Source organism: Ursus arctos, unplaced genomic scaffold, assembly GCF_023065955.2.
Source record: "Ursus arctos isolate Adak ecotype North America unplaced genomic scaffold, UrsArc2.0 scaffold_13, whole genome shotgun sequence".
NCBI lineage: Eukaryota > Metazoa > Chordata > Mammalia > Carnivora > Ursidae > Ursus > Ursus arctos.
The window spans coordinates 42,583,090-42,605,787 of NW_026622797.1; the positions used below are offsets into that span (position 1 = coordinate 42,583,090).

Genomic DNA, 22,698 nt, shown 5'->3' on the forward strand with positions numbered 1-22,698 from the left:
CGTTTGCCTACTCTTAATTCTCATGTTACACTGCCTAATTAGAGAAGCTATTTGTTACAAACTACCTCTTTTCAAATTGTATCCCCTAATTAAATCCTTTATAGGATATAGGATTGCTTTTTAAATGAGCCCAAACCAGATCACTGGTTTAAAAAAAATCCTCAAGTCTTGTAACCAACACATAAAATCTCATACTCTCGCTTTTATTTTATTAATCATCGTTAATGTTTCAAGAAACCAGGGAAGTAATTACCAGAAGAAAACTATGAGAAATTACCAATGATGTTATTTATAGAATTTTGCTCAAAGAAAGGCAAGGGAGGATGACTAGAAATAAAAACATGACTCTAAATTTCTATCAAAAGTTTTCATATCTATAAAAATCACTTAAAGGCTAAATGAACACGTTTGGGCAACGAGCGTACCTTAATTGGCAGGATTTTAAAGCATGGCTAAGTGGAACACTTTTTTTTTCTAATTGAAGTATAGCTGGTAAATATCCTTATATTAGCTTCGAGCGTACACACAGAGAGTCAACAAGTCTATACATAACGCTATGCTCACCACAATAAGTGTCGTCACCATCTGTCACCATACAACGTTATTACAATATTATTGACTATCTCCCCATTTTTTATTTTTCATCCTGTGACTTACTTATTTTATAACTGGAATTTTGTATCTCTTAATCCCCTTCACCTATTTTGCCCATCACCCGACCTTCTCCCCTATGGCAATCACCAGTTTGTTCTCTGTATTTATGATTCTGTTTTTGTTTTTATTCATTTGTTTATTTGTGTTTTAGATTCCACATATAAGTGAAAGCGTATGATATTTGTCTTTCTCTGACTTATTTCACTTAGCATAATACCCTTGAGATCCATATGCATCACAAATGGCCAGATCTCACTTTTTATGGCCAAGTAATATTCCACTGTATATAAGCACGTGTGTATCACATCTTCTTTATCCAGTCACCTACTGATGGACACTTACGTTCCTTCTATATTACGGCTATTGTAAATAATGCTGTAGTATAATTTTCAGCAGTGAAATTACTGAATCATACTGGAACATTCTGACTTTTAAAATTTAATTAGTTTCTATTAAGGCTTCTAGTCATAAGTTTCCAAAGTAAAGAAAACTTTGAGTTTTGAAATTTTATTTACTTGGACATTAGAAGACTTGTTTTCAATACTATGCTTTCTGTTTCAGTCTCATTTTCTCTGTCCCCATCTTTTCCCCTTTTACACACACACACACACACACACACACACACACACACACACACACAGAGGTGCTCACTAAATCTATTTGCAATTCCTTACTTCAGTGAATGAAAACATTGATCACCAGTGTCCAGTTGCCCGTAATTCCACCGATTCTATTTTGTAGAGAGCGTGCACGTTTGGGAGGCATAAGGCAGTCAGTGGTTAACAAATTAACCTGTGTGAGCATATAGACACCTTGGGGATATCCAAGGCTGGGCCTCCTGTGTCTTTCCCTCTGCCCTGTTCACTCTTATCCACCAAATGTAAGGCATTTTGGCTGCTAACTTTGAAAATATGAATCTTTGTGTGCAGTGTAATGTTGGACTATGGGAGTGTTCCACTTTTCACAAACTCAGTGCATGGAAAGAATACCTATGGAAACAGATATAGTTACTGTTCATCGTACAGAATGATTTCTCAATTTATAAGAAATACCCTGTACATTTCCTAGGGTGTTAAAAATATAAATAATTTATAAGAATCTATTTGGAATTAATATTTCAGGAACATGTTCATTGCAAAAAGGTGATTCATCTGTACCATAGGAGAAAATTTTCTTGATTTTACATGTCACGCAACAGCATTCCATGGCTTTCAGGTCTGTTTAGTCCCTGCTACTGTGAAAACATGATTCCAAGTAGGATATTACCATATTTGCTTGTACAAATTCCCTTGATATTTTCACTCCCAAACAGAGTGGACTAGAAGAATTTTGCTTGTACCTAGAAGCAATCTCATTAATCTTTGAGATTTCACCTCTATTGACTGGCAAATGGTCTTACGTGAGGTAACACAGTAATCAATCAGTGGCAAAGCTAATTGGAATGTGGGTTTCCTAACCTTCTCCTTGTGTCTCAAGCAAGGTCTTTCACCTAGAACAGTTGGCATGCAACTGTACAATTTTTCATTGCTTTTCCTCAATTTGCTGTCCAAGAGTGAGAGTGTGTCAGAGGACGAACTGGTTTAGGCAACATGTATCTTTTTAATTTTTTTCTTAAATTGGATCAATGGAAAGAATACACGAAATAGAAAACATGTGAGTAAAAGGACTGGTATATTTTGAGCATCTAGCAGTGGGTGTCCTAGCTTGGCCGACTCACTGTCACATGGATCTCAGACAAGTCTGAGAATGCTGGAAGACCAGTGAAATTCCGTCTGCAGGAAGGACAGACGAACTTCGCTGAGGAAGGTGTTGGAGGTGGTGGCAGGATCAGAACAATACGATGTGTTATTGTTTGTGGCATTACTGTCGCCTGGGGCTTGGGGAAACAAGGACCACAGCATGCAGTGTTACAGGTGCATACCCAGGACCACACCAGCAGGCAGGTTTTTAAATTCTTAGAAGTGGGAAAGCTGATGCTTAGCCAGAAAACAAACATGCAAGGGCATCTCACTCATTTATAAGCTGTCTACATGAGCCATTGGAGCTGACGGTCACCAGGGAACCAAGTGGCCCTATTTTACTGTGGGATTCATGCTGTCAGTAAAGTCTAGGTTTATAGACCCCACCAAAATGTCTCCTCTGGAGAGTCCTTTCTGTCACTGGTGGATTCAGTCCCTCCTCTCTGTAATCCATAGCATTTGTGCATAGCTCCATTTTGCTACTGCTCACACTGCACTGTAATTTGTCTATATATCTGTCTTCCAGAAACATAAGATAAAGTTTTCTGGAAATTTAATTTCCCACTGTCAATCATGCCCCATACAGCCTTCTACCTGTTAAATTGAGCCATGAGGAGAAAGAGCCATGAGGAGAAAGAGAGCGGGTCCTTTATAGAACAGAGAGGTCATTCATCAGCTTTCAAACACCAAGCTTACTTTCCTGACATCTTTAGCAAAGAAACGTCTAGAGTCAGGTTCAATGACAGAGAAGGAATTCTAAATTCTGTAATTCTTCCTCCAACATATCAAGAGTTGATATTACCAACTACATCAGAGTTTCTTCCAGAACGTGGCAGGTTGCTCTTTTCTACTTTAGGACCCAGCCAGGAGGTCTGGTGTCCTAGAAGGAGGATGTGAGACCAGGAAGTCCATGCTAGAGACGAGTCCATGCTTGTCTCTCCCACCATGGACTGTGGGAAGAGAAAAGGAAAGTAACAGCAGAGAAGTGAGTGTTGAGTCATAGGTGCCCAGAGGTGCCCTCTCTGGATGGAAGTCCCAAGGAGGAGAAAGAACGCTAGATCGTTAGAAAGGAGACTGAAAGCAAAGCATTGGTTTCCTTTTGGAACAGCCACACTAACCTGAAGAGGCCGCATCAGAGACAATGAGGTGAAGTGTCATTAGCAGAGAGCACTCTAGTTCCCCAGAAGCCTTTCTGGGGCTCCTGTTTTGCCAGAAGTCTGAGTGTTCTGCAAAGGGGTGCAGGCTGGCTTACCTGGGGTGGGGCGAGGGGTTCCATCTGGGAGGGACCACCAAGGCTGGAGACCAAACACGTTCACAGCCAGATACCCGGAGGCCACAGCATCAGCGAAGGTCGGAGGGCCCATCAGCAAAGAGAGAGAGAGCACTGGGGGGGCAGAGTGAACAGCAGAGGCCAGCAGAAGGCCAGGCACAGAATCGAGGAGGACTCTTCGTCCAACCCAGCAAGTGCACACCCAACAATGGGAGGGCTGTCCTACACTGGAGAGCAGCCAAAGGATCAACACAGGCTTGAGGTCACACTACAGACCTACCCACACGCCATCTCAGAAGTGAGTGTGGAAGAAGGGACTTCTGAGAGGCTGACATTTGTCCAAAAGCAACTCAAGTATCCAAAGAAAATGTTTAACTGGAAGGAATTAGTAATTTATATATCAAATCAGACTTTCCCCTCCACCTACTGCTATTTAGCCAACTTGTGGCCATTTGAGGGGAAGATTCACTAGAAAGATTAGATAAATTATAGGATTATAAAGAAGGGGTAGATGCTTTGAACATTAAGTATAGCACGAGTGAAACTGTATCGAGGCAATGCCTCTAACATTTGAGCTTCTTGAGAGCTGGGATAGTTTTTCATCATCTCTACATCCCCAGAGCATAGTAGAATACTCAAAATGTATTTAGAGTTCCATATGTGAGTCCTGTATGAATAAATGAACTTACTGATGATAAAGGTCACTGTGTTATCCTACCCCATACATAACTCACCTTTAGAAATTCATCCTTTCATGCATTAACTTACTTATTCAAATATTTCATCCATTTTTGGCATCTATGTCTATATGATCTTGTGAAGGAAACAAAGACTAATTGTTTCTGCATTTATTCAAACGCCAGAAATTTATTCAGTGCTTACTGCATACCAGGTACATAGGTCCCACCTTCAAGGTCCTTACAGATATGCGGGAGGGAGGAAATATGTAAAAAAACCAACTATCATAAAAAGTAGAAAATGACAGTGACCATATGAAAAGTGAAGATAAAGGAATAAATAGAATCAAGAAAGGATCCAGTGCATGCTTTCCAGTCCTGCAAGCATGGCTGTTACAGAATACAGTGGAAGGGAGTGAAAGAGGTGCTCCTCTTGCTTTCCAATGGCTTTAGCTGTGGCATCTGGGGGGACCAGCATATGGACTCCAACTCAGTTGGTAGAATGTGAAAGCTTTCTTCTGTAGAAAGCAGTTCTATAGAACACATTTAAAGACAGGTTTAGGAGGGTGCCTGGGTGGCTCAGTCGGGTAAGCATCTGACTTCGGCTCAAGTCATGATCCTGGGGTCCTGGGATGGAGCCCCACATCGGGCTCCCTGCTCAGAGGGGACTCTGCTTGCCCCTCTCCCTCTGCCCTTTTCCCCTGCTCATGCTTTTTCTCTCTCAAATAAATAAATAAATAAAATCTTAAAACAATAAAAAGGACAGGCTTAGGGATGGGCATAGTAATCGAACTGAGGAGAGGTTGAAGATAGTTCTAGTGTGTTCTTCTGACGATAAGCAAGGAACTCTATATTCTTCTCAAGATAAGAGGTTGACAGGAAACCTGCAGTGCCCAATCAAATATTTAGATTTGAACTGCTACATATTTAAGTTATTTCTACAATCGTGAAGTTAAAAAGTCCAGATCTAAGAAATCTGAAAGACATTCAGAATATCATATTCCCTTTAAGGGTAAGAACTTTGTGCTTTTAAAGCTTTGCTTTTAAATGTACTTTAAAATATCTCTTGAATAGTCATAAACTGCCACAGTCCTGCACCAGGGACATGTAAAACAGCAAGGGTAAAGAAGGAAATGCAGTCTTAAAAGCTGAGCTCATAATCGTAAACTCAAGCCCATGGACCTGTTTCTAATGTGCATAGGCAGGCTTTGTCTCTGGGTTCATCCACGGAGGTAGAAATACAAGTTGGCTACAAATAAGAGCTTTAGTGACTTTCATGTATCATAACTTCTTGGCTATGGAACCACAGGTACATGACTCCTGGGGATGAGTGGCACCTCTCTCCTGTCTCCAGGAAAGACACTACTAACATACTTTCGTCATCACACAACTATGCTGTATCCTCATTGATAACATAGCTGCCCACTGCCCCACAGCAGGGCTCGGGTCTGATCAGCAGTTGTACCCCCAGCCCCTAGCTACAGCATGGGCATGTTTAAATTAATAAATACATCTGAAGAGCAAGTCTATTCTCATGCCTTAAATTTTAGACATAAGGTACAAACTACCCAGGCTTTCTCTGTATCTGACACAACTTAACTCATAGTCTACTGAAAATTGACAAAGAGAAGACCTAGAAAGGCCTGAGAGTTGTGTAACGCAATGAGACAAACTGTTACATGTGTATGGATAGCATATCGTGTCTGTTACATGTACATGTTGCGAGCGTGTGCATTATAGAATGAGTCTCGGGGTTGAACATCACACTGTGCATTGGGGAGGCTGGCTTGCATTCGGCATTAACCTGTCTTAACATGTCCGAGTCAGAGGAGCAGGACAGAAAGAAAATAACCAGGGCCAGAGGGATTTCTTTCTTGTCCTTTGCTCCTGATGGAAACTGCTTGAAGAATGGAAAGTGCTCTGAAGTATGCACTATGTGAGCAGGAGACGCGTTAGAGGTATAGACCCCTCAGCGTGGTTATCAGCAAGAGTACGGCAAATCGCTTCCAATGTGAGTTAATTTTAGTTACCAAATACCACGTTTAAAGAGACCAGCTTTCTTCTGATTTCACAGAAGCACTAGTTTCATCTGTTGGCATTTTAGTACTCCATGGCTGAAAAAAGATGAATAATCTTTAGGCGAGAAGTCGTAAAGTTGATATTTCTACTGAAATGGTTCATATAACACAGTTATAAAAATAGCAGAGCTTTTAGAATTTATCCAAATGTCATTGCTAATCTGTCTCAAAGTCACAGTCACAATCTATTCATTCTCTACAAGTCAAGAGATACAAACTCACAAATGTGTCTTTGGAATACAATCCTTATAAATCCTTATAAATCTCTTCATTTTCTAATAAAGGAAACAGCTGGGTTTCTTCACTTCAATGTCTCTCCTCCACCATCTTTTTCCTTAATATGTTATCTCTTTAGCCATAGTTCACTATCTTTAGCTTCCCACCATGACGGCGAAATTAAAGCACGTTTTTTTCCAAAGGATGTTCAACATTATTAGCCCCTAGGGACTTGCACATTAAAACCACAATGAAATATCACTATGTACCTTTTGGAATGGCTAAAATAAAAGAGAATGATAACACCAAGTGCTGGTGAGGATGGGGAGCAAGTGGGCCTCTCAGACATTGCTGGTGGGAATGTAAAATGGTGCTGCTGCCCTGGAAAGCTGTTTGCCAGTCTCTAAACCAACCAGGCATTTTCCATTTGATCCAGCAGTTGCACTTTTGAGCATCTATCCCAGAGAAGTGAAATCTTATGTTAACACAAAAACTTGCACATGGATGCTCATAGCACCTTTATTTATAAAAGCCCAAAGTGGAAACAACCCAAATGTCTCCCAACAGGTGAATGGTTAAACACACTCTGGTACATCTAGACCGTGTAATACTACACTGCAATAAAAAGGAATAAAGTATTGGTATATGCAGCAATCTGGAATATTAAAGACATTATGCTTACGGGGAAAAAAAACAGTCTCTAAAGGTTAAATACTGCATGATTCCATTTTATATGGCATCGTACCGCTGACAAAATCAGATAGCTGGAGAACAGATTCATGGTTGCCAGTTGACAGGGGTGGGGGGTGGGATGGGTGCAACTTCACAGCGGTAGCACAAGGGAGTCCCGTTGTGGTAATGGGGTAGTTCTGTATTCTGATTGTGGTAGTGGTTACAAAGACTTACACATGGGATCAAATTGCACAGAATCACACACACACACACACACACACAGACACACACACATACACACAAGTGAAACAAAAGGGGTTGAAAACTGAAAAAGGTCTGTAGTCTCATTACAGTATTGTACCAATATCAATATCCTGGTTTTGACATTACACTAAAGTCACATAAACTGTCACCACTGGGGAAAGCTGCGCAAACGGTGCAAAGAACTCTATATATTTTTGCAATTCCCTGTGAGTCTAAAATCATTTCAAAAATATATATTTCCAAAAAGAAAAAAGAAAAAAATATTTTCCTCTCAAGTTTCGTGTATCAGTTGTTTGTGACACTTAACCCTAAGTTTGGTGAATGAACTGAAAGGGCAGGAAGAGAAAGCAAGAGAGGCTCTTTGTGTCTGTTTGCTTTATGTCTCTATTTTTAAAAGACTCAAGAAACAAACGTATTTGATGCTGTGCCAACTATTAATGAAGACTGTCTTGTGAAAACAGAAGTGCTTTGAAAAAGGGTTACTGGGTCACATCCTATCATTTCTTTCCTCAGAAACTTTCATGGCTCTCTTTTACCTATAAAATTAAGTCACACTCTTCCTACTGACATTGAAGACCTCCTACAATATGGCCCCAACCTAACACTTCAGCTCTATCTTTCTCTGTTCCTTTAAGAGAATCCACTGCTTCAATCTGTTCTCTACACGAGGGTCTGAGTTTTCTTTAAAACTCAAATGTGGCTTCCCATGGCACTTAGCCGAAAGACTTAAACCTTCCATCTGGCCATCAAGACTCACAGTGTCTGGTCCCTGCCTCCTTCTCCAGGCCACCTTGTACTACTCTTCATTCTCTATGCCCAGTCACATGACTTGTCTAAACCTCATCCTTGCCACAGCCCTTCCCACTTGGGGCCTTCAGCATATTGTCTTCTTTGCTTGGATCTCTTTCCACTCCTCTTATTTATTTGTTTATTTATTTATTATCTTTTATTATTTTATTTTTATCTTTATTTACTTTTTATTATTATGTACACCATTAGTTTTTTTAAAATAAGAATTTATTCACATATTTACTTTTTTTTGCAGTTGGTAAATTGATGGTGCTTTTTATTTTATTTATTTATTTATTTATTTATTTATTTATTTATTTATTATGCCTAGTTAGCCAGCATATAGTACATCATTAGTTTTTGATGTAGTGTTCAACGATTCCTTAGTTTTGTATAACACCCAGTGCTCATCACCACATATGCCCTCCTTAATATTCATCACCCGGTTACCCCATCCCCCCACCCCCCTCCCTTCTGTAACCCTCAGTTTGGTTCCTGGAGTCCAGAGTCTCTCATGGTTCATCTACCCCTCTGATTTCTTCCCCTTCAGTTTTCCCTCCCTTCCCCTGTGGTCCTCTGCACTATTCCTTATGTTCCACATATAAGTGAAACCATATGATAACTGTCTTTCTCTGCTTGACTTATTTCACTTAGCATAATCCCCTCCAGGTTCCATCCATGTCAATGTAAATGATAGGCATTCATCCCTTCTGATGGCTGAGTCATATTCCATTGTGTATATGAACCACATCTTCTTTACTCATTGATCTATTGAAGGACATCTTGGCTCCTTCCACATTTTGGCTATTGTGGACATTGCTGCTGTGAATATTGGGGTGCATGTGCCCCTTCTTTTCGCTACATCTGTATCTTTGGGGTAAATACCCAGTAGTGCATTTGCTGGGTTGTAGGGTAGCTCTATTTTTAACTTTTTGAAAAACCTCCATACTGTTTTCCAGACTGGCTGTACCAACTTGCATTCTCACCAAGACTGTAAGAGGGTTCCCCTTTCTCTACATTCTTGCCAATATTTGTTGTTTCCTGTCTCATTAATTTTTGCCATTCTAAGTGGTGTAAGGTGGTATCTCATTGTGGTTTTGATTTGTATTTCCCTTATGGCTAGTGATGTTGAACATTTTTTCATGTGTCTGTTAGCCACTTGTATGTCTTCTTTGGAGAAGTGTCTGTTCATGTCTTCTGTCCATTTCTTGACTGGATTATTTGTTTTTTGGGCCATTGGATATTCTTTATTGATTTGTCAAAGAATAGTTGACCATAGAGTTGAGGGTCCATTTCTGGGGTCTCTATTCTGTTCCATTGATCTATGTGTCTGTTTTTGTGCCAATACCACTGCTGTCTTGATGATCACAGCTTTGTAACAGAGCTTGAAGGCAGGCATCGTGATGCCCCCAGCTTTGGTTTTCTTTTTCAACATTCCCCCAGTTATTCAGGGTCTTTTCTGGTTCCAAACAAACTTTAGGATTGTTTGTTCCAGCTCTGTGAGAAATGTCAATGATATTTTGATAGGGATTGCACTGAAAGTGTAGATTGCTCTGTGCAGCACAGACATTTTAACAATGTTTATTCCAATCCATGAGCATGGAATGTTCTTCCATCTCTTTGTGTCTTCCTCAATTTCTTTTGTAAGTGTTCTGTAGTTTCTAAAGTATAGATCCTTTACCTCTTTGGCTAGGTTTGTTCCTAGGTATCTTACGTTTTTTGGTGCTATTGTAAATGGAATCGATTCCTTAATTTCTCTTTCTTCAGTTACATTATTAGTGAATAGAAATGCAACTGATTTCTGTGCATTGATTTTGTATCCTGCCATGTTGCCGAATTGCTATATGAGTTCTAGTCATTTGGGCGTGGAGTCTTTTGGGTTTTCCAAATAAAGTATCATGTCATCTGTGAAGAGAGAGAATTTGACTTCTTCTTTGCCAATCTGAATGCCTTTTATTTCTTTTTGTTGTTTGATCACTGAGGCTAGGACTTCTAGTACTATGCTGAACAATAATGGTGAGAGTGGGCATCTCTGTCGTGTTCCTGACCTTAAGGGAAAAGCTCTCAGTTTTTCCCCATTGAGAATGATATTCACTGTGGGCTTTTCATAGATGGCTTTTATGATAGTGAGGTTATGTTCCCTCTATCCCTATACTTTGAAGAGTTTTAATCAGGAAAGGATGCCATATTTTGTCCAATATTTTTTCTGCATCAATTGAGAGGATTCTCATCTTTTCTTTTATTAATGTGTTCTGTCACGTTGATTGATTTCTGAATGTTGAACCACTCTTGCATCCCAGGAATAAATCCCACCTGGTCATGGTGAATAATCCTTTTAATGTACTGTTGGATCCTATTGGCTAGGATCTTATTGAGTATTTTGGCATTCATGTTCATCAGGGATATTGGTTTGTAATTCTCCTTTTTGATGGGGTCTTTGTCTGGTTTTGGGATCAGGGTAATGCTGTCCTCATAGAAAGAGTTTGGAAGTTTTCCTTCTATTTCTATTTTCTGAAACAGCTTCAGTAGAACAGGTATTATTTCTTCTTTAAATGTTTGGTAGAATTCCCCCGGGAAGCCATCCAGCCCTGAGCTCTTGTTTGTTGGGAGATTTCTGATTACTGCTTCAACTTCCTTACTGGTTATTGGTCTGTTCAGATTGTCTATTTCTTCCTGTTTCAGTCTTGGTAGTTTATAAGTTTCCAGGAATGCATCCATTTCTCCCACTCCTCTTTTAGATTTCAGCTCCACTATCAATTCTTCAGGAAAACCTTCCCCAACTGCCAGTTGAGGTCAGGTTGTTTTGACAACTGTTCTCATAGAACTGTGTTGCTTTCCTTTAGAACATTTATCCCTCATTATAACTAGACATCCATTCATTTGCTCATTTGACCAAATGCTGCTTTCCCTATTTGACCAGAAGCTTCATAAGAATACAACTTGTATCTATTTTTGCTCGCATTTTGTTTACCACTAAATAAAATGGCTTGAACGTAGACTTATTCGGTAATTATTTTTTAAGTGACTGGATGAATCAAACTGGAATAATGGCTCTCCAATCACATTCACTGGGTTTTCTGCTCCCACGCTTCTGTCATGCTCTTCATCCCATGTGCAAAGCTATACCCACATTTTATCCTCTCTACATTTATTCTAATCTTATAGACTCATATGAATGGATACTTTCTTGTCTTTGGAAATAAACATCATCTCTGCGTCCTTTGGAAACTGTAGCACCTAGGCATCTGTTCTCTTGCCATACGTGGCGTTGCTATCCATAGATTTTTGCCTTTTATGCTCTTTATCAATTCATAAGTTTCTGGAGGACAAGGCTTATTCATTTCTCTTTACATCACCTGCAGTAACTAGCTCATTTCTTAGAGGCTTATTACTATATTTTCCTTATTGATTAATATGAATAAAAGCTAAACACATAAGCTGAATTAATATTTATAGAAATAAGGAAAAATTATTGGCACTTGTTAGTTCTACTGATTTGCAATGAGTAAACAAAATTAAATTACTAAACAGCAGTACAGACATGGTTCCCAGAGCAAATGCTTTCTGTTCTAACCATTTATTATTATTTAATAGGTTTATTTGTTGTAGGTGGCAAACTAATTCTAAAATTGTTAGATTCAACTTGCTTTTTTGACTTTCCACTATTCCTTGCTCAGTGAATTACAACGAACCAACTAATATTCCAGTAGAATTATTATTTTTCTTTCTCACTAAAGAATTAAATACACTTTTTCATAGGATAGAACATTTAAATAGGCACTGAACAGTTAATTTGAGAGAGGTAGCAGGATCGATCAGGATGGTGGGGTATGACATGGGTTGAACTAAATATCTGAAGACCAGGGGACCAGTTGTTGAGAATAAACTGCCACTGTTCAAAAAAAAAAAAAAAAAAAAGGAAAATGGAAAAAAATTTTCAAAAAAGCTTCATAGAACTTAAGAAACCACCAATTAGTTATGACTTTTCAATGCTTAAAAGAAAAAAAACCCCACAAAAGTCAACTATATTTTCAAAGCGGGAAGTCTCCTCATTCTCCCCAGGCTCATTTATAGTTTTTGGCTCTGCTAATGGGCTCAGTTCTGCCACAAAGCTAACATTTGTCTCTTCCTTCTCCCACCATATCTGTAAAGACATTCTGGAGGCCTCTGCATTTAGGTAGAGAACTGCTGGGAATTTCTGTGCCCCCAGATAGTGGAAATCAATGCAACTGAATTAATTTCTTTAAACATTTATTGAGTACCTGGCATGTGCTGGGTTTTCTAGTAGGTACTAAAGATTCAAAGGTGAACAAGAAATCACCCTGGCTATGAAAGTACTCACAGCTGGGTGGAGTAGGTGGGAATATTCAAACATCATTCTTAGGTAAGACAGACTGTGTAGCTAGAACTAACGAAGTGCCATGGGAGCACAGAGGAGAGATATCTGTTTCTGTTGTGGGGCTCGTTGAAGTGAGGGGGAGTGCAACTGTGTGGAGGAGCTGCAGCTGATTTCCCAGCATCCATCCACCTCTCCTATCCTGCAGTGGGTGACATGGGATTGGTGAGATCAATTCCACCCTGACTCCACGAGTACTGACTGGTGAGCCAGTAACCCTCAAGCAGAGATGGGACCTGCCAGAGGGCATTTAGAAACCCACAGGGACACTTTTAGCTGTTCCAAGGCTGAAAAAGACGCTATTGGCATTTAGTAGACAGGAGCTAGGAATGTTAAATAACCAATGAAGTAGGAAAGGGACCCAAATCATGAAAAATTGTCCCACCCAAAATGCCAGTAGTACTCCTACTGAAAAATATGAGCCTAAACCAATCAGAAATTCCATCCTGTATTGGGCTGGAGAGTCCAAGTTTAAGCCAATTAGCTCACGGCATTCCCCTCTGCCATTGCGGTCCAATCAGAAAAGGGCTCTGGACTTTTCTTCAATGGATGTAGACAAGCATCCTTTCTGTCTCTCATTGGGCATGCAGGAAGAAGCCTGTGGCCCCATCTCATCCCAGCTTAAACAGGTTCCCATTCAATCTACGTAACCTAAACATGTTTAGGTGGTTGGTTTGCTTGCTTGATTCTGAATTTTTGTTATTGCTGTTTCTAAGCAAATTATTTGAATGGCAGGAATGTTGTTGTGGTATCAAGTCTAAGTAAGATATAATATATGTGAATAATATTTTGTTTTCATCCCAGAGCTTTGGAATGACTATAAAATTCATAATATTGCCATAAAAGGGGAAATGAGGGTGAAACAAAATGGTCAAATGTATTACTTATGGTGTAATAAGGCGTGCAAGTGCTGTCTGGTGAAAGTTGTGAAAACCTAAGTTTAAACTTGCAATTGTGTGTGTGTGTGTGTGTGTGTGTGTGTACACATGTGCATAAAAGAAAAAGAGAGGGAGGAAGGGAGGACAGAGGGTTATCTTTATGAATAACACTATTTAGGAATTTGTATCTTGTTCTTTTAGGAAAAATTCTGTCCCTTCAGGTTGCAAAATCTCCTCATTAAATAAAGATAAAAGAAAAGATTATTAAGCACTGATTACTTAATCAAAGTCCATTAAAATGTTCTAAAATGTTATAAGTTGTGTTTAAAATAGCTCTGTTTTTATGTCTATTAATAACTCTTCTACTGACATAAGATTAGTTGGTAGTATTCATAGCTAGAAAATATTTTCCTACATTGTCAATAGTTACGGTCCATTAAGAACAAAGAGGAAAAAGACATCCAATTACATTTGAATTAAGAAAAATTAATAAGACATAGAAATAAAGCTCAAGTTAATTTTTAAACACCCAATTTCCCTCTTGTCGCAAAACCTAAAGAGGAGTATTTAGATTCCCAAGTGACTAAACTGAAAGTAAACTACACTTGGAAGGACAGAAGAGCCCCCAGTTGAGAAGGACAGAAGGACAGAAGGACAGAAGAGCCCCCAGTACCTGGATACTGGTCAGGGTTGTGTACTGGTAGGCCTTGACCACCAAGTAATTTGCTTCCAGGTCTATGAGTCCCAGGATCATATACTTCCACCATCTTCGTCGTAAAATTGCCAGGAGGTTTTCTTCACCTGTGTTATGAAGGTGAGAAGAAATGGGTTAGGTTCTGAACACATAATAAACTGTATTTAGAAGGATTCTAAATTATTGTTGTACTATATATATATTTTTTACTGTTCCTTAACAAATGTTTAATTAAACAAATTAATTGTGCAAAGATTGACATGTTTTTACTTTGCTAATAGTCTTCACTGTAGACTTTGGCCTTTCAAATTGGTTTTTATGCCAGAATAAGACTAGGTTTTTAGTTCACCATGAAAGGCATTTTCTCATGAACATTTGAAGAAAAAAATTACGTCATGTAAAAATAAAAGGAAAGGTATGCCAGAAAGGCTGCATAAACACACACAAAGTCCAAATCATTCTAAACTTCAGTATTGCTGTAAAATAGAAAGAAATGAAATGAGGGTAGCGCAACGGACAAAGGCCTATGCTTGCCAGCAGGTCTGCAGTTAGACTCCAAGACGCCATGCCAAGTGCTCGCCCAGCTTTGAATGTTACATGCTTTGAACGTTGTATTTTGGTAGGGTGTGGGTGATGGGAAAAGAAAGGAGGTAGGCGGTCACTCTCAGATGGACAAGGGCCAAAGGACCATGGTCTGAATATTACCCCTAAACTATAATCTTCACCATCTGGCCTCTTCAGGTTATAGCACCAGAACAGATTTTGAATCCCTTGGTTTTTCATCCATATTTTCACATATTTCAAGCCTGAAATAAATCTTATTTCTCAAAGGGAAATCATGATCGTTAATAATCATAGCTCTTTGGAGCCAACCTGTGAGGTCTTCATAGAGGATATGGACTCTGCAGACACTGTAAGGGAATGGTGGCTGTATTTATCATGTATTGCTGCATGACAAATTGTCCTAAAACACTGCTGCTTAAAGCAACACACATTTATTATCTCCTAGTTTTGTGGGTCAAGAATCTGGACACAGCTCACCTGAATAGGTCTCTGATGCAAGCTGTCTCAATAAGTTGCAGCCAAGTTGTCAGCCATGGACGTAGTCACATCTGAAGGACTGACTGGGGAGGGATCTGCTTCTAAGCTCACTCAGCATGGCTGTTGGCAGGCCTCAGTCCTTACCAGAAGGGCCTGCCTGAAAACATGGCAGTTGGTTTCACCCAGGACGAGCAATGAAAGGGAGAGAGGGGGGTGGGGGAGAAAGAGAGAGAGGGAGAGGGAAAGTACAGGTTTTTTTGTTTTTAAACTTATTATCAGAAATGGGACTTCTCCCCTATTCTTTTCTTAAAAGGAGGGTCAAGAAGTTCAACCGACACTCAAGGGAGAGAATTTTGTAAGGGTGTGCATACCAGGAGGCAGAGATCACTGGAGGTCATCTTAGAGGTTGGCTACCCAGTGACACACACCTTTAGTACTACAGCTGCGCTTAAGCTGGTCCTGAAGAACCTCAACTGACTCACAGCCTCACCTCTCTGAGCCATTCTCAGAACTTTGAAGTCCTAATTTCTACCACTGGTCTTATTCCAGTGACCACGATATGAGGTGAAGACCTTTTCAACCTTATGGAAACTTGTAAAACAAAGCTTTTCAGCTACATAGAGAATGTCAGAGTATGGGTCATGGCTAGTTGGCAACAAGGAGGGAGAGGTCTCTGGACCTTCGGTAGCTAACCCAGTTTTCAAGTCTCACTTTGGATGCCACACTTCTCACAACCTTTGCTCCAAGTACACTAAAAATCTTTTTGACTCAGTGAATTGCTAATTTCTGTTCATCTTTCAAAATTTAGCTATTCTCTGCCATTTTGTCTGATGCCACTGCCCCCTGAGCAAGGTGTACCCAGGTCTGTATAGTCTTTTCACCTGACTGTGATTACTTAGAAATGGTCTACTCACTAAACTGGGAGTTTGGGGATGGTAAGACCTCAATGGCTTACTCATATATGTATCCATAGCCCTTTGCATACTGACATATAGTGAGGATTAGCTACGTGTTTTGGAATGGACAAATAATTGAACTGAAAAAAGTGTGAAGTGCTATTTCTCTGAGTATGTCAAGAGTCAGCGCTAGAATAGGAGTCACGCTTCTTAGTGTTTTGTACTGAGATTCATAGCTGCTGGATGTGATCCCCAAGGTCATTTCTTTATAGCCAGCTCATTTTGGGAATGTCCTTGCACAGCACTTCTGCCTTTCTTACCTACCTATGCATTTGATCAATCAACACACCTCTCAGGGTTTATCTTGTAAATTAGTGATTTGCAACCTAACTGAGTATTCACATCTTCTTGAGAAATTTTTAAAAATCTCAATGTCTGGGACCAGACACCCCAAATTCTGATGTAATTGGCTTTAGGTGGAGCCTGGGCATTGATCAGATTTATGACTTTCAAATCAGATTTATTTATGATTTATGGTTATCCTCAGGATGACCTGTTCTAGGAATTCCAAAGAGATACAACCACAAAGTAGTGAAGGCTGTCCATACCAAAAAACCCACATCTGAACATCTGGCCTGAAGCCTGCTTTCCCTGTCTTGTTTCTGGGCTTTTCCTTATGCTGACTCCTCTGCTTGGACTATTATTCCTCCAGTCTCCAAATGAAGGATCAGCATAGACACTACCACCAGGAAGCCTTCCTTGATCTTCCTAGGGCTGGATTTCCCTGTAATGTGTTTCTTTAACACCCTTTGCTTATCCCACATATAATACTTATCTCACTGTATTGGAATGACCTCCTCCCTTGACCTATTACTCATTAGATTATTAACAGTTTGAAGACAGTGGCATTGCCTTGGTCATCACTTTATCTCTAGGGTCCAACAGTACCCGGTGAGTGGTCAATAAATAATACAGAATGTATGAATAAATTTCATGTTTAATAATCTCAGCAATGCTAGATAGATTGAAATTGAGGTACTTAAAATATATCTACTATACACATTCATGTTCCAGACAATGAAAATTGTTTTCCAGTTAGAATGTAGACAACATCTGACACAAAGCTGCGATTCTATAGTCACAGGTCATTGTCCCAGTTAATTTACACAATGAACAGAGAATTGCCAAACTCAGAGCATACCTGCCTCATCTCAATGATGTAAGACTGAAAATCTGGGTCGCGGTGCTGTTTGTTCTACCAATCAATAACATACTCGAAGTGTAATTCATGACATAGATTCAAAGGAATGATTAGCTGCCTTGCTGTTCTGCTCAAAAAGTCTGCAAAGCAAAACACCCTGAATAAATGTTCCACATTGTTCCATTTGAAGCACCAGAAAACATACAACATTCGTGCGCGGCAGAATGATCCAGGAAGGCAAGAGAGCACTTTTGTAATTTTGGCTGAGCAAAAACTCCAGCCCTAGAAAAGACTGCTTGGGGATTTGTCTACATGACTCGCAGTAACACTGACGTACAGTAGGCCATTAAAATTCTTTCTAAAATAATGAAAATGCATTCTCTAAAGCCTTTGTGCCAAACCGCTCCTTAAATCTCATAAAACAGGGCCACCCATAAAAAACACCAGCACAATTGGTGGTACATTAATGTTTTGAAATTCTTTTTTTTTTTTTTAATGAACTAGAATGAGTAATAAAATCCAATGGCGGAAACTTTAAAATTACAGTTTGCCATTTACATGCATTCTGTTAATTATTATTTTTATTATCAATATGTTCAAATATAAATAAAAATATTGGAGAATAATATAATAACATAACCTCCAACCTGATTTAATAAATGTTAACATTTTGGCACGTTTGCTTCACAAATGTTTGGGGGTTTTTTTGAGGAAGAAAATGTTAAAACCGAAGCTCCTTTTCTGCTCTTGTGAGAGTCCATTCCCTTCCGTCCTTCCTCAATCCCTGTCTTGATACTGTTGTGGATCCTTCATGTTTGTGTTCTTGTTACACACTTTACACGTGTTTGTATCCGAAATAGCATATCACTTCCTTTGATATGTTTTTAAACTTTAAAAGAGAGTTTATTGTGTATACTGTTAGACGTCATTCTTCTAGGTTTTCTTTTTATGTTTAGCATTGTTTTAGAAATGTATCCCTATTGTTTCCTATAGAGCTAACTCATTTATTTTAAACACTGTGTATTATCATAGTTTCTGAATATGCCACAATTTATCCAGTCTCCCAGTAACAGACATCTAAGTTGTTTGCAATTTTTCTCTATTAGGAACAGTGCAGCAAAGAAAGTTACCCTAATTTGAGGTAACAGCATTCTAGCAACAATAACTAGTTCACTAATTAAGAACAGGGAAAAGAAATTACTGACAATCTTGATCACATCATTCATATTGAATTTTACTAAGCACCAACAGCACGATCAATCAAAAGTGTTTCTGAATTTTTGTAACAGATAACTTCTATGATACTTACTCTGTATCAGGCAGTATCTACATGCTTTACAAATATTAATTTACCCAAACCTCATCATAACCCGATATAGCAGACATTGCTATTAACCCTATTTGCAGATGACAAGACCAAGGCCTGAAGGAGTTAAGTAACTTGCCCGAAAGGCCACACAGATAAGCCAGGATCTGGACTCATGACAATCAGGTCCCAGGCTTCATACTCATTAGTACTGTACAATTTTGCCTCCCTGATTTGTTAATTGTGGCATTGTCCTTAGGAGTCACACATTTCTCCTTAAAGGCTCTTTCATGACCTACCTGCCCAGACTCACCCGCTGGGTGCCCCACTGCTAACTCCAGGGTGTGCCCATCACACTGAAGCCCATGTGCATGGCGCCCCCTGGAGCTGCCAGCGCCCCATGACGCCGCTCCTGAAGCAGCTTAGGGATGACCATGTGTCGGACCACCAGCAAGTCAGTACCAAGGATGTGGGGTTTCCCTGCCGAAGTCCATGATAGACTTTCCCTTGTGAAATGTAAAATAAGCTTTAAAACCAATTCTATCGCTTAAGAAACTCTAATGACAAGAATTACTGTTTTATGCTGTACTACTTGCTAAAGCCGCAGGCATAGTAACCATGGTCACCCATGCGTGGGGTGAGGGCAGTGGTGGTGAATACATGCTGAATGAAGGGGGAGAAAACTTCTGTACAGAAACTGAACCACGCTGCACATCCATGGAAGTGCCTGGAAAACAGATCTTTGATTCATGGTGTTCTTGTTCACCCCAGTGGGAGTCTGAGTCAAGAATAATAGTACTGCAAGACCCCACCGGAGGTAAATCCAGCTCATGGAACAAGCAGCTGCGTTGTTCTTGGGACATTTTCATTAAGGGGTTCCATGGGTGGTGTGATCCTTCATGGTGTTCTCATGCAAGAACGGAATCCAGCACACTTTGCACAGAGACTCTGCAGCAAGAGCAAAGTCCCTACGCAGGGGGTGAGACCATTGCATGAACCTCCTTGTCTCACAACTTGGAGCCATCAAGCTGTCTTTCTTTACCAAAACTCTAAAGGCAAGTGTTTAAGTCCTAATCAGTCTAGAAATAAAACAAAACAAAAGACTTTTGGTGGGGGTTTTAATTACTCACCTTTAAAAGCTAAAATTTAGCATTAGAATGTAGAGCTTAAAACAATTTTCTTTAGTGAAAAAAGTGAACAAAATAAATGCACTGATAAGGAAATGAAAATATAAATTGTTCACAAAAAGGACTACAACCAATTACACTTTATAATATGAACCTGAGTGTAAGGATGAAATACAAAAAAGACAGGTAACGAAGATTCAATTTTGTCTGTTATGCTTTCACACATTTTTACTATTAGAAACAGTGAGATTGGGAAGAGCACAACAGACAGTGTTTTGTCCTGGCAGCAAGCAGACTTGGGTTTGAGCACAGACTGCCTTCTGCTACGTGGTACTAAGTTACTTGGTTAATGGCTCTGAACCTTGATCCCTCTGTTACAAAATAGGGCTTATAACACTGTCTCATGGGGCGTTGCAGATTAAAGGTAGTATGAGTAATGTGTATAAGCTAATATCTAATATAAGATATATGCACAAAACGTGATAGCAACGGGTAGGGCTCTGAAAGCCTTGTATCCTTCCGGCCACCATGACACACAGTTATCTATTGCAGTTATCTATGTGCACAGGTTCTTGCTCTGAAAAGTCTCACCAATAGTTCCTCCCTTTTGACTCAAGTAGTGAGTCTACGAGGTGGGTCTTTCCCTTGGGGCTGCTGGTCTGTTCAGCTCCAGGAGGCTGACTTCTCAGAGAAGTCAACGAGAATGGTGCCCTGTGAAGTGGTGTATATGGCAGTCACGCCTGCCCTTTGGGAGGGCAACATAGGGAGGGCACCGGAGCCATTCAGCGGTGGGCTCTAAGCCAGACTCTCCCGGGCACTGGCTGTATGATGTTGTTTTGCAACTTTGTCTCTCTAATTGTCCTCATCTACACATTGGAGCTACCAGGTGGATATGCCTTCTTGAGTATTTGTTAGGACTAAACGACATGTTTGTAAAATGCTTTACGTGGTGCCTGGCAAGTAGTTCATGTTATTATTATCTTAATTTTTTATCATAGCTGGTCTTTCCTCATGCCCCGCTTCCTACATAATGTAGTTGTATAGTAAAGATTTTAACCTTGCCTCAAAAGAGGTCTGGTATTTGTCCTAGGCTAACAAGATGATTTAGGGCAGAAGCTGGCCATGCCGAAAAGATCAACAATGTGATTGGCGGGTGGGGGAGATTTGGGTCACCCTCAGAGACTGGAGATTGAGATCAGCCACCTGGGCAAGAATATGCCTACACAATGGAGCCCCAATCAAAACTCTGGACACAAAGGTTCTAGTGAGTTTCCCTGGTTGGCAATATTTTGTCCATATTCTCACACATTGGTGATGGGAAAGTAACACATCCTGACTCCACAAGGAGAAGACCGTGGAAGCTCTTGACTTGGTACTTCACCTGGACTCTGTTCTATGTGCTTCTTCCCTGGGTTGATTTTTAATCTGTATCCCTTCCTTATAATAACTGTAACCATGACTAGAACAGTTCCAGTGAATTCTGTGAGTCTCAGCAAATTACCGAACCTGAGCATGGTTTTGGGGATACTTCCCACCTATGAACTCGCCATTGGTGTCAGCAGAGGGGGTAGTCCTGCGTGGACCCTAAACTTTCACACTTGGCTTAAACTCTCACAGTTGGTGTGAGGTAAGAGTAGTGTTGGGGCTATGCCTCTAAATCCTTGCAGGAGGTTTTCCTCAAACACAACTAAATCTGTCCCTCTCTTGCTCAAGAACTCGAGTACAAGTTAGGTGTATCTCAGAAAAACCGGACCCCAGAATCCTCCAGGTCTGAATTCAAATTAAAACAAACCAACAACTAGTCTCCTTTCCAGATGATGTTAAACAATGTATATGATTATTTGTTATCTTTAAAAAAGAGTGTAAAAAATTTGTGCTTTACACCAAAATTTTCTGTCATTATAAAGAGATCACTTACAATGAGAAATACTGCTCACCAGCTTAAAATGGTTAATGATAGGTTGGCTGTGTGGAGGGGCAAATGCTTTGATTTGAAATTATTCAAAGCAATCATAATAAAACTATGTGCTAATATAAATCTCTTTATTTTCCTGGGTGAGCCTGCTGAGAGGAAAATGTATTTGTCCTTTTTAATGACAAGACTGTTTTCCCTTTCTTCATCCCATTTTGTGAAAAGTGACCCCACTTGCCTTTTGGAGGTTTCCTGTAATTGGCTCTGATGTCTCCTGACATTAGCAGATGAATCTGTCAGTGTTATGAATTTTGTTTTGAACAAAGAGCTGTGTAGCAGCTAATGACACATGATGTAAGGGGAAGAGGCCGAAGCGGGCTTGCCGAGCATATTCAAAAGGTAACATGACAGAAGGTGCCAGCCTGGACTCTTGAGGGTTGACCTTGAGCTCTGACACGAGAACATCTGTCATGGTGGACATACAGGTTAGAACCAACATGGGAAATTAGCAAGAGACGTGTCAACAGGCCAGAAACCCTAGTAAAGCAGAAAGCAGATCAGCCTCCTCTCCCCTGGCACCCTCCCACTTCCCAGCCCAACTGCCAAGCACAGATCTACCAAGGCCACTTCTGTTACCTGACATCTATTTTCCAGCGGACACCACTGGTCGGGCACTGGCACCATAGTTTCATTCTCTCATTTACTTGCCACCCTATACTCTAGGTTAAAAGCCTGGAGTCAACAAGACCTGTGTTAAGGTACTGACTCTGCCACTTAACTGGCTGTGTCACCTAGGAAAAGTTTACTCATTCGTAAAATGAGTCAAACACTACTTATTTGAAAATACGCTATACGGATTAAATGAGAAAATATATGTAAAGTGTCTGG

General features: G+C 40.0%; 1 protein-coding gene across 1 annotated transcript in view; it reads right to left on the reverse strand.

The window, feature by feature from the left end:
- SLC35F1 (solute carrier family 35 member F1) overlaps positions 1-22,698 on the reverse strand; it is a 381,514-nt gene that overhangs the window by 58,452 nt on the left and 300,364 nt on the right. The window contains exon 3 of the mRNA XM_026505215.4: positions 14,307-14,434. Within this exon, the coding sequence (XP_026361000.3) occupies positions 14,307-14,434 (128 nt within the window). The remainder of the gene's footprint in view (positions 1-14,306; positions 14,435-22,698) is intronic.